This window comes from Tiliqua scincoides, chromosome 1 (genome assembly GCF_035046505.1).
Source record: "Tiliqua scincoides isolate rTilSci1 chromosome 1, rTilSci1.hap2, whole genome shotgun sequence".
Classification (NCBI taxonomy): Eukaryota; Metazoa; Chordata; class Lepidosauria; order Squamata; family Scincidae; genus Tiliqua; species Tiliqua scincoides.
Genome location: NC_089821.1, coordinates 193,823,221 through 193,837,892, shown reverse-complemented (window position 1 = coordinate 193,837,892; position 14,672 = coordinate 193,823,221). Strand labels below are relative to the sequence as shown.

General features: G+C 44.4%; 1 protein-coding gene across 1 annotated transcript; it reads left to right on the top strand.

The window, feature by feature from the left end:
- The first annotated feature begins 2,751 nt into the window (after positions 1–2,751).
- On the top strand, positions 2,752–14,289 carry BEND3 (BEN domain containing 3). Its single transcript, XM_066613125.1, has 4 exons — positions 2,752–3,064; positions 6,507–6,560; positions 7,366–7,583; positions 8,999–14,289. The coding sequence occupies exons 2-4, from the start codon at positions 6,518–6,520 to the stop codon at positions 11,219–11,221; spliced, it is 2,484 nt and encodes an 827-aa protein (XP_066469222.1). The 5' UTR covers positions 2,752–3,064; positions 6,507–6,517; the 3' UTR covers positions 11,222–14,289.
- The last annotated feature ends 383 nt before the right edge of the window (positions 14,290–14,672 follow it).

Here is a 14,672-nt window from a genome sequence, read left to right as displayed (position 1 = left end):
CCCTACCTTACACCTGGCATTCTGACATAGCCCATTTCTAAAAACATGAGGTTGCACATACACATCATGGCTTGTAACCCGTAATGGATTTTCCTCCAAAAACTTGTCCAATCCCCTTTTAAAGGCGTTCAGGCCAGATGCCATCACTACATCCTGTGGCAAGGAGTTCCACAGACCAACCACACGCTGAGTAAAGAAATATTTTCTAACTCTCCCAACACTCAATTTTAGCGGATGTTCCCTGGTTCTGGTGTTATGTGAGAGTGTAAAGAGCATCTCTCTACCCACTCTGTCCATCCCCTGTATAATTTTGTATGTCTCAATCATGTCCCCCCTCAGGCGCCTCTTTTCTAGGCTGACGAGGCCCAAACGCTGTAACCTTTCTTCATAAGGAAGGTGTCGCAGCCCAGTAATCATCTTAGTCGCTCTCTTTTGCACCTTTTCCATTTCCACTATGTCTATTTTGAGATGCTGCGACCAGAACTGGACACAATACTCCAGGTGTGGCCTTACCATCGATTTGTACAACGGCATTATAATATTAGCCGTTTTGTTCTCAATACCTTTTCTAATGATCTCAAGCATAGAATTGGCCTTCTTTACTGCCACCGCACATTGGGTCGACACTTTCATCGACTTGTCCACCACCACCACAAGATCTCTCTCCTGATCTGTCACAGACAGCTCAGAACCCATCAGCCTATATGTGAAGTTCTGATTTTTTGCCCCAGTGTGCATGACCTCACACTTACTGACATTGAAGTGCATCTGCCATTTTGCTGCCTATTCTGCCAGTCTGGAGAGATCCTTCTGGAGCTCCTCACAATCACTTCTGGTCTTCACCACTCGGAAACGTTTGGTGTTGTCTGCAAACTTAGCCACCTCACTGCTCAACCCTGTCACCAGGTCATTTATGAAGAGGTTGAAGAGCACCGGTCCCAGGACAGATCCTTGGGGCACACTGCTTTTCACTTCTCTCCATTGTGAAAACTGCCCCTTGACACCCACTCTCTGTTTCCTGGTCTTCAAGCAGTTCTCAACCCATGAGAGGACCTGCCCTCTAATTCCCTGACTGTGGAGTTTTTTTAGTAGCCTTTGGTGAGGGACTGTGTCGAACACCTTCTGAAAGTCCAGATATATAATGTCTATGGGTTCTCCCGCATCCACATGCCTGTGGACCTTTTCAAAGAATTCTATAAGGTTCGTGAGGCAAGACCTACCCTTACAGAAGCCATGCTGATTCTCCCTCAGCAAGGCCTGTTAGTCTACGTGTTTTGAGATTCTATCTTTGATGAGGCATTTCACCATCTTACCCAGTATAGATTTTAGGCTGACCGGCCTATAGTCCCCCCCCCCCCCCATATAGGCTGATGGGTTCTGAGCAGGTATGGGCTGTCCCCTGGAAAAAGGATCCCCCCTAGGGGATTGTTTCCCTCCTCTCCAGGATGAGGTCCTCCAGCCCCGAGACTTCCCACCGGGGCAGCTAAGGAGCTGCATGCCTGAGGTTGGGACGAAGCCTGATCGTCCCGGAAGTCTCCCCACGGTCCTTCTCTCTGCCTGCCTCTGCTTCTCCAGGACAGCAGCCACACTTGATAGATGTTCATTTACAAACACTAACTTAAAAGACTAGGTGTAGAAATTTATGTAACAAACAAGTGTGGATTTGCCTCGGATCACAGGAGAATGTGTGTGCTGTCTTCCAAGTCACTCTAAGCGCAATGGTGTGTGCTGGGAGCACTGGCTGCAGTTTGCCTGGGACGAAATGTGAACCGTTTGGCTTTTCTTGTAAAGGAGAGAGGGAAGGATAGTGGTGAAGCATAAGAACATAAGAAGAGCCCTGCTGCATCAGGCCCAGGGTCCAGCTTCCTGTATCTCACAGCAGCCCACCAGATGCTTAGGGAGCACAAGACTACAAGATACTTGCATCCTGCAAATGTTTGCTGGCTCAGGGCCCAATCCTATCCAACTTTCCAGCACTGGTGCAGCTGCAATGCAGCCAAGATAAGGGAACAAATGTGGACCAAACATGGAGGTGTCCATGACTGCCCCACACCACCACAGGATGCAACACATGCCATGTTGGCATGGCTGCACCAGCAGTGGAAAGCTGGTTAGGATTGGGCCCATTACAGTCCAATCCCAACCAGATCTACTCAGAAGTAAGTTCCATCATGTTCAGTGGGGCTTACTCCCAGGAAAGTGTGGCTAGGATTGCAGCCATAGAGTCCAGTCTTCTGCCTGTCTACTCAGAAGGAAGTCCCATGAGTCAATGGGGCTTACTCCCAGGAAAGTATGGACAGAATTGAGCCATAGAGCCCAATCCTTGGCACATCTACTCAGAAGAAAGACTCATTATAGTCCATGGGGCTTACTCCCAGGTAAGTGTGGAGAGGATTGCAGCTGTAAAGCCCAAGCCCATGCCTGTCTACTTCCCATGATGCCTACTCCCAGGTAAGCGTGGACAGGAAGCAGCCTCAGTTCAGGGCGGACTGTTCTCTCCCCCCCCCCGCACTCTGGGGCAATGAGGCGTTTAAAGTCCACCTCCACCGTCCTAGAATCGAGCCCCCCCCCCTCGTGAGAGCCTCATGAAGGAGATGCGGCGGGAGTATGTTCGTGGTGTGGCGGCGGGGGCGGCCTTAACGGCTCCCACCAGCAGGGCCAGCCACGGGGAGGGGCGGGGCTGGCCCGCACGCACGGGGAGGGGGAAGGGCAGGCCTGCGCGCGCGTGTGGGACAGAAAGGCCGCGCCGCCTTCGCGCGCGCTGTGGCGCTGCGAGTGGCTGAGCCCGCCCTCCCCCGTCTCGGCTCCGTCCCCTCCCCCTCGCACACACTCCCCGTCCCGGGTGGCCGCAGCGGTTCCTCGGGGCGCTCAGTGTCCTTGTGCGGAAATGACACACGGTCCCGTCACGTCACGCGAGAGCGCAGCGCGCGGACCCCTCGCGCACACACACAAAGAGCCCAGGGGGAGGGGAAGGCTCGGGCGCCCGCCTCGGCAGCTCCCAGGCGCCCACCCGAGACCCGGGGGAGGAGGGGCCGCCTTCGCCACGGTGCCCGAGACGGAGCAGGTAAGCCCCTCTCCCCGCCCCTCGCCTCAACTTTCCCCGGCTGCGAGCGTGGCGAGGTGCAGAGCCCCGCGCGCCCGTGGCAGAGGGGAGGGAGCCCGCCGCGGCGGCAACGGCTCCTCGCGACCGTGGCTGTGCCGCAGCTGGCGCGAGCTCGCGCAGCCGCCTCCATCCGCGGGGGAGCAGCGCGTGAGTTCCCTCGCACGCGCCCCTCTCCCCGGCTGCCACATAGACCAGCTCGGGAGGGGGAGGGGTGGGGACGCCTCCCGGAAGCGCCGCCGACGGGGCGCGCTACCAAGAGGATGGCTCAGAGCTGCTGCTTGAGCTTTCGCGGGACGCCGCCGCCGGACGGTAGCGGCCCCCCTGCTCCCGTCCCTCCTTTGTACACGCGCGCGCGCGGCCCACTCCCGTTGCCTAGGAGCTGCTCTCCCTTCCCCGGCCGGTTCCCGCGGCCCGTCCCGGTTCAAAGTCTGGGAAACTAATTGGGGGAGCTCGGCCCACAGCTGGTTCCCTGTTGCGTAGACGCAACGGCCTGGCCGTGTCTACTCGGAAGTAAGTCCCATGAGAGTCAGTGGGGCTTACTCCCGGGAGAGCGCACATAGGGTTGCAGCCCCAGAGCCCAGGCCTACGCGTGTCTACTCAGAAGGAAGTCCCACTACAGTCAGTGGAGCCTACTCCCGGGAAAGTGGACAGGACTGCAGTCGTAGAGCCCGCTCCTAGGCATGTCTACTCAAAAGTAAGTCCCATTGTAGCCAATGGGGCTTACTCCCAGGAAAGGATCGGCGCCTTAAGCTTCCGCTGCTGCCGCCACCGCCAACAAAGTTGCGAAGCGTGAGATGGGAGCGTGGGGGAGGCGGAGTGGCGGGCCTCCCACTTCCATGGGATGTCAGGACAGCCCACAATAGCCACGTGACCCAGAGCGCTGCCGCCCTGCGGCTCTTAGGAGGGAGGGGCTCGGTTTCCCGCGCCTCTTCTGCCCTTCCCGGCTTGCTTCTGTCGCCCCTGGGCGAGCCATGGCCACAGCTCCTCCTGTAGCTGTTTCCCCCAAGTGCTCATTCATCCCGCCCTGGAAGAACAAAGATCGTTGCAGCCCAGTTCCTACCACCGGTATTAGAGAGCGCAGGGCAGTGATTTTCAGCCTTTTTCGTCTCAGGGCACACAGGCAAGGCACTAAAATGGTCAAGGCACAGCATCAGTTTCTTGGCAATTGACGAGGCACACTGTTCAGTCCGTGGGGGATTTGCATCCCCCAACGGTCCTCTTGATAAATGACCCTCTCCTAAATTCCCACAGCACACCAGTCCCGCATTGGTTGAAAATGGCTGGTGTATGTACTTGTTGCACCAGCAGCTGCCCCTGCTCACTCTTCACCTCTTGACAGTGCATTTCTCACCTCCACTTGGTCACCTGTGCTGTCTCTAGGTGGCATGGTGAGGATTAGGTACAGGAGACTCAGCCCTCAAAGTCAGGCCATGCAGAGAAAGAATAATGAAAGTGTAATCCTTTAAGGCAGTGGTTCTCAAACTCTCAGGGAGTTTGAGAACTGAGGTAGGTTGTTGCATGAGGGGGGCAAAGGCAGCAACATGGTCCCCAAGGCCTGTGCCTCTGATAGGGATAAGGGATTTTTTTACACTTATATAAAGCCCTAAAGGACTCCTGATAGGAAGGTTGGCTGCTCCTGATTGGAAACCATTTCTGGTTTTCGATTGCAAAACCAGAAGTGGATTCTGATCACTATTTTGAGACATTTGAAGGTGTGTGGAGCCCTGCAGAGGGTTCCCCACACCCCCTGGAAGCTGGCACTGGCTTTAGGTAAGTGTAAATCCCCCCTGTCACTGGCAACAGCACAATTCTGGGTATTATGCTGCTGCTTTTGCCCCTCCCTGCCCCTTAAGGGGCCGGGATTAGGGCTTCCCAGGCTGTTGGGTCATGACCCACCAATTTGAGAACCCCTGCTTTAAGCTACTTGCTGCAATAGACTAACATAGGTACCTGTCTAGAAGTTGCATCCAGAGGGAGAGTAGGCGAGCAAGCAGAGATAGTCACAATTGCAGTTGCCTCCACTTGCTCTTTTGCATACTCTCTGGGTAGTATCACTGCCTTCCTGCACTGATCTACACCTCTCTGTCTGGCTGGTACATCAGTTGGTATCACTTGGCAAAGTGAAGACAAGGATAGGGTTCCCCCTACAAAGGCATGTTGCAGAGAGCCCCCAAATCTGCAGCTGAAAGTATATTATCCTACTATAAGAGTAGGCTATGGTACATCTAAATGTAAAAATGATCTTATCATAATAGGCCATCAGGTTCTTGTAAGAAGAGAGATAGCCACCTCCTTCCACCTGCTTGCTTTTTAGGTGAGTAGGTAAGCAGTGCCTGCCCTGCACTAGTTGTCCTTCCGGTCTGGGCAGGAAGAAGAGATGATAAAGCTAAAGGCACATAAAATGGTGTTTTAGTAGTGGTTGAGTTGACTGCTTCTCTGGTCAGTGCTTGGCACCAGCCCTGAAGTGAAATGAATGCTATTGCTAATAATTTATAAAGTAAACCTCATGCAGCCTTCACTGTCATTAGTACTGTTAATAAGATTACAAAATCTTACAGCAAATTACATGCAAGGTAAATTGAGCTTGGGAGATTGTGTTCTGTATTGGGGTAAATGGGAAGGGGACCATGTTTGCAGATGACACCTAAATATTCAGGGTGGAAAAAATGAAAGCAGATTGTGAAGAACGCCAAAAGAACCACACCAAACTGGATGAATGAACAACCAAATGGCAAATGTGTTTCAGAATCAATAAGTATAAAGTGGGAAGTATAAAGGTATAAAGTATAAAGGTGGGAAACCCTGGCCTCTGAGCGGCCCACTTGGAGGCAGGCTGTGCAGCATGGCCTTTCCCAGTTTGAAGAGACACTTGGCCAACAGTCTGAGGCAAAGAGGCAAAGAAGGAAGGCCCATAGCCAGGGAGACAGACCAGGGACAGACTGCACTTGCTCCCGGTGTGGAAGGGATTGTCACACCTTTCAACCACACTAGACGCTGTTCCAGAACCACCATTCAGAGCGCGATACCATAGTCTTTCGAGACTGAAGGTTGCCAACAACAAGTATAAAGTGAGGCACATTGGAGCAGAAATTACCAATTTCACGTATACACTAATGCAGTGGTTCCCAACCACTGAGGCAAAAATTGGAATTGTTGTGGACCACATCTAACCCTTCCCCACTGCACACAAAAAATGTGATTTATATTAGAGAAGATGTATTATTTATACAGAAGATTTGTGGGTTGCTGCTTTTGTTGGCAGCTGCAGCTGCAAGCAGTTGTGTTTTCAGTGTGCATGTGTACCAATAATGCTGAATTTGAAATTTACAGTATGCTTATGCCTTCTAAGCTATATGCAGTTTAGGTTTTTTGCTTATTTCTTTTTTTGTTATTGTTAATGTAGAGGAACAGAATATGAATTCAACTGAATTATTTGATGATGAAGATAATACAGAAGGTAATATGTTCTATTTTTAATATAGTTTCTTATCTGTCCAAAATACCATATAAAGAATAGTCTACGCAAACCATACCAAAATACAGTTTAACAAAAGGGAGAGGGGATATTGGACATTATCATTCTATATCAGGGGTGTCAAACTGCTTTCATATAGAGGGCTTAAGTTAGCATTCATGATTCCTACTGAGGGCTGGAAGTGACATCATTAAACAGAAATGGCCAGAAATAAGCACTTTGTACTCACATAGAAACTCATTAGCTGCAAATGACAGAAAAGAATATGTGCAAATCTTTTTCATATTTTCAAGATATGAGAGAACCCAATTATCACATTGGGTGAACTCTGCAAGAGCCTCTGCAAGGCTCAGAGAAGCCTCCAGAGGTGTGGCGAGCACAGCTCCTCTCATCTTCAGAGGCTTCACATAACGTTAAGCCTCACTTGGTGCTGGAGGTGCTGGTCCACATCGCTGTCGCTAAGTGACGCACAACTGTATTGTAATCTTTGTGTCACAAGAACTGTATTCTAGTAGAACTTTTCTGATCTGATTATAGTGTAACTAGATGTAACACTTCAACAAATGCACTCTTTAGTCAAAAGCAGATTGTAGCATGCGAGTTATAGTTATGTTTAGTAGGATCACATCTTGGCCTAGTATCGAGATCAGATTGTTCTGATTTCTTCACAAATCTTATATAGAAAGTATTGTATGGGAGTTGGATAGTGATACTAAAAATCTGTCTGGAAACAATAGCCTAGTGAGTTGCCAGTTAGTGACTTGTTACCACTTTTCTCTTTCATTAGTTATTATTAAAAATATTATGAAAGTAGAAACGGATAAAGAAGACGAAGCCTTAGACTGCTCCATGATCCCAAGGCCTTCTGAAAAAAACACACTAGAGGGTTTAGTGACTTGCCTGCAAGACACCAACAAACGAAAACGGACTTTGTTTAGTTCTGATGGTTCAAGAAGCCACCAAGACATTTTATCAAGTGTGAAAAGAAGAGGCCTTTCACAAGAGGTGATTCCTTTATTATGAAGAATATTTATGTATTGATTTTCAACAAAAAAGTTCACAAAACAGTTTATGTAGCAAAAGCAGTGGAAAAACTGGTTCCTAGTCCCAAAATAATTCACAATATTAAAAATTAATATTTGATCTGAAACCACGAGAGACACTATCCTGATTGCATAGCAACAGTTGCTCTCCCCTTTGTAAATATAAGAGAATCACAAAGGGATCACTCATCAAATCACTCATTAAATGAAACTCCCATCCCAGGCCTGCTGCCTTTACATGGGGCTGCTCGGACTCACACTTGCTATATAGCAGACATAGATCCAAGTAGCCCCATAGGCAGGCTGGGACATTACTCAGCATAAGGGAAAAAATATCCCTTTACTCTGAAGAGATCTCCTGCTTGCTCCAAAGCTGCGCTGGATTTAGCGGAGACCATGTAGTCCCTGTACTGAATACAGTGGAGAACATGCAGCCCAACCGTGCTGCGCCAGCACAGTTTAGGATTGGGCTGTAAAAGTCTTAATTCGTTCAGCTGAGTAATATCAGAGCATTAAATGAAGTTTAAGTTTTCCATCGTGTTTTCAAAACGGAATGCCAAATTTTATCTATAAAGCATTTTAATGTATCACTTAGACCTCTGGTATCAGTGGTGAGTCAAATCAGTGGATACGAAATCAGTGGATACCAAGGTCCCACATGCATTCCAAAATACTGAACTTTTTTGAGTTCTAACGTGACTATTTTTTCATTTTTTTGCCTAAAGAAATAAAATCACAAAGCATTAATTTTATGTTTAGACTTGGGCCCCATCCCCAAGATCTCTAATTTATGTATTCAGAAATATGCAAATATTCAGAAATATGGAAAAATCCAATATCCAGAATGTTTCTGGTCCAAGCATTTCAGATAAAGGGATACCCAGTCTGTACATGAATGTAGTGAATGTTTCAACATCACTTGAAAATCCTTGCTGCACTAATAGCCATTGATTTTAGTTCAATTCCTATTGTAAGTGCATTAGTGACCCAGAATATTTGAGTCTCATAAGATTGGGGAATGAAAATCAGACAGTACATTTGTATTCCTGTACTAGGTTGAAGGGAGAGCCAAATGTGTCGCATGGTTTTCTTGGGAAATCTTATATGAACAGTTTCTCTCCAAGCACTGAAGACTGCACAAATCTGATCAATATTTTGGCAAAAAAACCCAACAAAATAAATTAAATAGTAAATGACACACTGTTGCTAAAATGATGTTCTAATGTTTAATTACTGTTAATACACTGTGAGTTGGATTAATACTAGTATTAACGTCTACAATTCAAAATGCATATTTCATAATATATTCCTTTAAGGCAAATAAGTTAAATTGTAGAAGTGTACTGTCATACTAATGAAACATTTGCTCCTTGAAAGGGTCTTCTTTCCAACCTGAAGCATAGAGATGGATCACCTACTCAGGAAGATGTAGAGCAGTCAAACAAGAACAAGAATCCTAGTGTAACATGGCCTGGTGAAGATGACACCCCGAATAACACAATCATGCCATCGTATAAGAAACCTCTCTATGGAATCTCACACAAAATAACAGAGAAGAAGAATTTGCCAGGAACTGAGCAATTCACTTCCTACGAGTTATTTGAAAAGGTTAATCCTATCAGCCCCTCCAATCTTCGGACTTTGAATGAGGAACGTAAAAGAGAGACAAGTGCTGTTATACCTGCTGTGTCAGAGTCTGACCTAAATATATATTCTTTGATACAAAAAATGTTTTACACACTGAATACCTTAAATTCCAACATGACTCAGCTTCACAGCAAAGTAGATTTGTTGTCACTCGAAGTCAGTAGAATTAAAAAGCATGTCAGCCCAGCAGATACTGTCGCAGAATTCAGACCACCACCTGAATATCTGCTGACAGCCTCAGAACTCAAACAGATCATGGATCAGAGTACATCAGGTGGAGATTTGGCTTGCCGCTTATTGGTACAACTTTTCCCAGAGCTCTTCAGTGAAGATGAATTAAGCAGAACTTGTAGTACCTGTGGTTATCTCAACAAAAAGAAACTTGAGTCACTTCACCTGCAACTAATACGAAATTACGTGGAAGTCTGTTACCCTTCTGTGAAAAATCCTGCTGTGTGGCAGGCAGAGTGTTTGCCTCAGGTGAATGACTTTTTCAGTAGTTTTTGGGCTCAAAGAGACATGGAAAATAGTCAGCCAGATGTTCAGTCCTCCAGTTTTTATGAGGCTGACCAGATCATTGATGAAAAGGAGGAGGAAGAAACTCTACCCATTGATAGTAGTTCCATTGCCTCGGAATGGGTGTTTGATGCCCAGGATATAAATGAATTTTTAGATGAAGCTTCTTCTCCTGGAGAATTTTGTGTCTTTTTGCTACACAGATTGTTTCCAGAACTCTTTGATCACAGAAAGTTAGCAGAGAGATACAGCTGTTATGGGGAATGTGGGAAACAAGAACTTGATCCTCAGCGACTTCAGGTAATCCGTAGGTATACAGAGATTTACTTTCCTGCTATGCAGGAGCGGAAGGCCTGGCTGCAGCATTGTGTTCAGCGAATAAATGATGAACTTGAAAGCATGTACATGGATGACAGTGAGAATGAACAGATGAGAGAAGATTGCTATGATTCGTCTAGTTTGCCGGATGATGTATCTATTATAAAAGTGGAAGATAATTTTGAATATGAAAGACAAGGCAGACGATCAAAAAAGATTTGGCTTGTGCCTATAGACTTTGATAAGCTTGACATCCCTATCCCTGATTTTGATGTTCCTGTCCCAGATTACCTGTTAAACAAAGAACAGCTTAAAAACATATATGAAAGCAGCTTGTCTATAGGCAATTTTGCTTCTCGATTGCTTGTTCATTTATTCCCTGAATTGTTTACTCATGAAAACTTAAGGAAGCAATATAATTGTAGTGGATCTCTGGGCAAGAAACAGCTTGATCCTGTTAGGATTAAATTAATTCGACACTATGTGCAAATGCTATACCCAAGAGCCAAGAATGACAGAGTATGGACATTGGAGTTTGTTGGAAAGCTTGATGAGAGATGTCGTCGCAGAGATACAGAACAGAGGCGCACCTACCAACTGCAGCGAAAAGTTCATGTACCAGGACCTGAAAGAAGAGAATTTCTGACCTATGCAATAAACTCAGAGAGATTTAAAGAAGAATTTGAAGGACCGCCATTGCCTCCAGAAAGAAGTAACAAAGATTTTTGTAAGATACCACTTGAGGAACTTGTAGTTCCTCCTCCAGACTTTCCTGTGCCTTCTGTGTATCTGCTGTCTGATAAAGAAGTAAGAGAGATTGTACAGCAAAGTCTTTCAGTTGGTAACTTTGCTGCCAGACTTCTAGTAAGACTTTTTCCAGAACTCTTTACTTCAGATAATCTCAGACTGCAGTACAACCATTCAGGGGCTTGTAACAAAAAGCAGCTCGATCCTGTGAGACTGAGACTAATTCGTCATTATGTTGAAGCCGTTTATCCTGTTGAGAAAATGGATGAAGTGTGGCATTATGAATGTATACCAAGCATTGATGAAAGATGCAGGCGTCCCAATAGAAAAAAATGTGACATATTGAAAAAAGCCAAGAAAGCAAAAAAGTGATGGGATCATTTAAGTTTCCAAAGACATTGACCACTAAATTATTTTGAAACAAGTACTTTGATTCCAACTGAGGTCAATCTGTTCTAGATCTAAAACTGCTCAGTATGTTCATTCAGCACTAAGACTATTGACCAGTAAGATTGTTCCTCTTTAATACGTGTTTATCACACATATGGGAAAGGGCAATATAATAGTGGGGGGAATGGGAAAGATACAATCCAGTGAAAATGTTTCTCAGACATACCATATTGAAATGAATGAATATTGTTAGTGAATTCCTTTACTAATTATATTCATTTCAATATGTTTTATGCATGTTAGGTTTACAATAGATGGTGCCCTTACTTGGCTATATCGGTACTCAGTAAGGAACCATGAATTATGAGACATAAGCCACTAACATGTCATTTAAACATAATCATCAGCAGAAATAAATTGCATAACTGTTAACCTTTATTCCACTTTTAAAATTTTAATTGATTTTTAACAATAAGTAGTCTTGTGCTCTTTGGGGCAGTTTTCAATAGGTACCTTTTAATCAGTGGTTTGAAAACTTAAAAACTTTAACCTTTCAGAGTATAGTTTTTGAAGTGCTACATTCTTTGAAAAAGTAGAGTGTCAAGATCACTTCTGTGCTAATTATAGCTATTCCGTGTGTTAGTTTGAATATTGGAAACGTGAATATTTTGAAATCAGTGAAGAAGAGTTATAATTTTCTTTGACAGTTTTTCATGTTGTAGTTGAATTGCTGTAAAAATTATGATCATGGCATTATTTAAAGTGTGTTTATGTTGAGATTGTAGTACAGATACTTCACTTTTTATTCACATAAGTTATTTCACTGTTTTCAGTGTGACCTCTTGCTATAAGAACTACTGGTATGGGTAGAGATTGTGAAACAGAATCTGCCTATATCAGTAGAACATGGTGCTATTATCTGTTACTCTCACTACTTATAAAAAAAATACTTGAATCAAGGAATGTAGAAAAACATCTAAGTCCATATTATTTTATGTCACTAAAATGACTGCAGCCTTTCAAAGGTTTAAAATATTTAATATGACATGTACCTATATATTTGATTTGAAATTACATAATCAAAACTTCCTCTGCATCATATGTTGATTTTATAATTATATCTGCAAGTACAATGCCACCCAGATGATTTCAAAATCACAAAGACCATTTACTTTTCCTAATTTATGGTAGTTCATAATTTACTTGGAATGTCTCCATATATCATGAACTGAGGTTCAGGTGCTCTAAATGTCATTAATTTCCATTAAGTACAGTGTAATATAGGTTGAGCCTGTTTATCCGCGGATTTTATATCCGCAGATCTGACTCAACGCAGGTCCCCTGGAATTTAGCTCTGGTCACCTCCAGGGAGCTTTCTGAAGCCTACAGAAGCCACATGCATCCATCTCCAGGTCTCAGAATGCCTTAGGGCCAAATCCTATCCAATTTTCCAGTGCCAGTGCAACTGTGCTGATAGGGTATACACTTCATGGGGGGGGTGCAATCATGGAGGCCTCCTCCAAGTTAGGGAATGTTTGTTCCCTTTCTTCAAGGCTGCATTTCAGCTGCACCAGCACTCAAAAGTTGGATAGGATTGGATTTAAATGTCACTTTCAGTTTCTCGAAGGAAACTGGAAGTCACTTTTTTTGCCTCCAGGCTTCATTCTGAAGCCCGCATAAGCTGTGGGCAAACACTTGCAGTCTCTGCAGACTTCAGGAAGCCCTCCAGAGGTGACTGGAGCACAGCTCTGGTCGTCTTCAGAGGGTTTAAAGGTGTTGAAACTGCAGATTTAGTTATCCACAGTTTTCATTATCTGTTGGGGGGGTGGCTGAGAACCGATCCGTTACAGATACCGATGAGCCACCACCTGTATTTGTGTTTGTGGCTTTTCCTAGAAGGCACTGTATCACAACAGGGCTTTATTTTCTTCTTTCTTTGGTAATCATGAGATTCAAATGATAAGCAAGAATAAAATAATTTGCCCAAATTAGGCATTTTCTTATAGGCACTAGATTTTTGCAATGCTCACGGAGTTCTCAGTCTGCACAGACTGCCTCATTTGGTTCACAGAACAAAATCAGTTTCTGGGCATGGACCTGCTGTTCCTTGAATAGGGTAGCCCACACACAGGATAATTTTATGTGCACAGTGGCGAATGCAGTTTGCTGGCCTGGGTTGCTATCCATTGATGCTAATGACAATGATAATGTCAGACATTTCTTGCTTGACAGACTCATTTTATATTCTTGTGTGTTTATTTTATTTGGTTCAAGGAATCATAGCATATACATTTTATATGTAGCAATTTAATTAAATTGGAATTGATATTTTCAGATTTTTAAATTATATAATTTCTTTGGTTACGTGGTCAGGTTTTGTTTCAAAATGACAAGTGGTCAAGCTCCAGTAGGACTGTGTGCCACTAGAGAAGTGCTAACCATTTTTCCTCATGCATTAGCAACACCATACAGAAATGGCTGTAGAATTCATGAATGTACTACTTGCATTCTAATTAGAGCAAAGAACATTTTACCAAAGATAAACCTATGAAAACTTCTGCATTCCCCCATCTAATCTTAATGCATATTTAGCAAATTGAATGTATCAACGCAAAGGTTTGGGTTTTGTGTTTTTTGTAATTGTATGCTACCTAGTACCTCCACCTTTTTGAATATAAAGTATCCTGAAAATAGCAAGGTGTCAGTCTTGCAAAATACTTGCATTTGTTTACAATTCAAACTATAATATAGTATACATGATTGGTTTTTTTTATTTGCTTTGTCACTGAATAACTAGCTAATCAAGATATGAACACTTTAATCTTAGCCATATTTAAAAAATAGAATGTGATTGACAAATAAGCAAGGGACAAATTAACTAGTCCTGAAGATATTTTAGATGTATGTTAACTGAATGGTGATGTTAAGCTGGTTGAATTCACATTTTTCACTTCGGGTTTCATCTGTGAATTTATACACATCCTCTTTGCACAGTTTGCCTCCTGCACTGAAAAATCAGGAACAGCTGTATTCATACCCTTTGCTATGAATTGGGGGGAAAAGTACAAATAAAAGTTTTAGTTACTATTAAATAGACTACCCTAGAACAGGGTTTATCAAACTGTGGGTGGGTCACGAAGCTGCAACTGGCAAGCAAAATGCATTGAACCCTATGGAAAGTCAACCTGAGTGATACTGTGTGTTTACTCAGGAGTAGACATATGTGACTTGTCCATTGCAAAGGGCAGACCAAGAAGAATCCAATGCCACCAGAGTGGTTCTGATCCAATGAACGTTGCCCCCTTAAAATGTCCAAGAATGAAGTCCCTCCCTCCAACTTGATGAATGTATGGAGCCCTATGGAAAGTGAAATGTTCACATTTACTCATGAGTAAACAAATGTACCTTGGCTCTTGTGGAAGGTCAGGCAAAG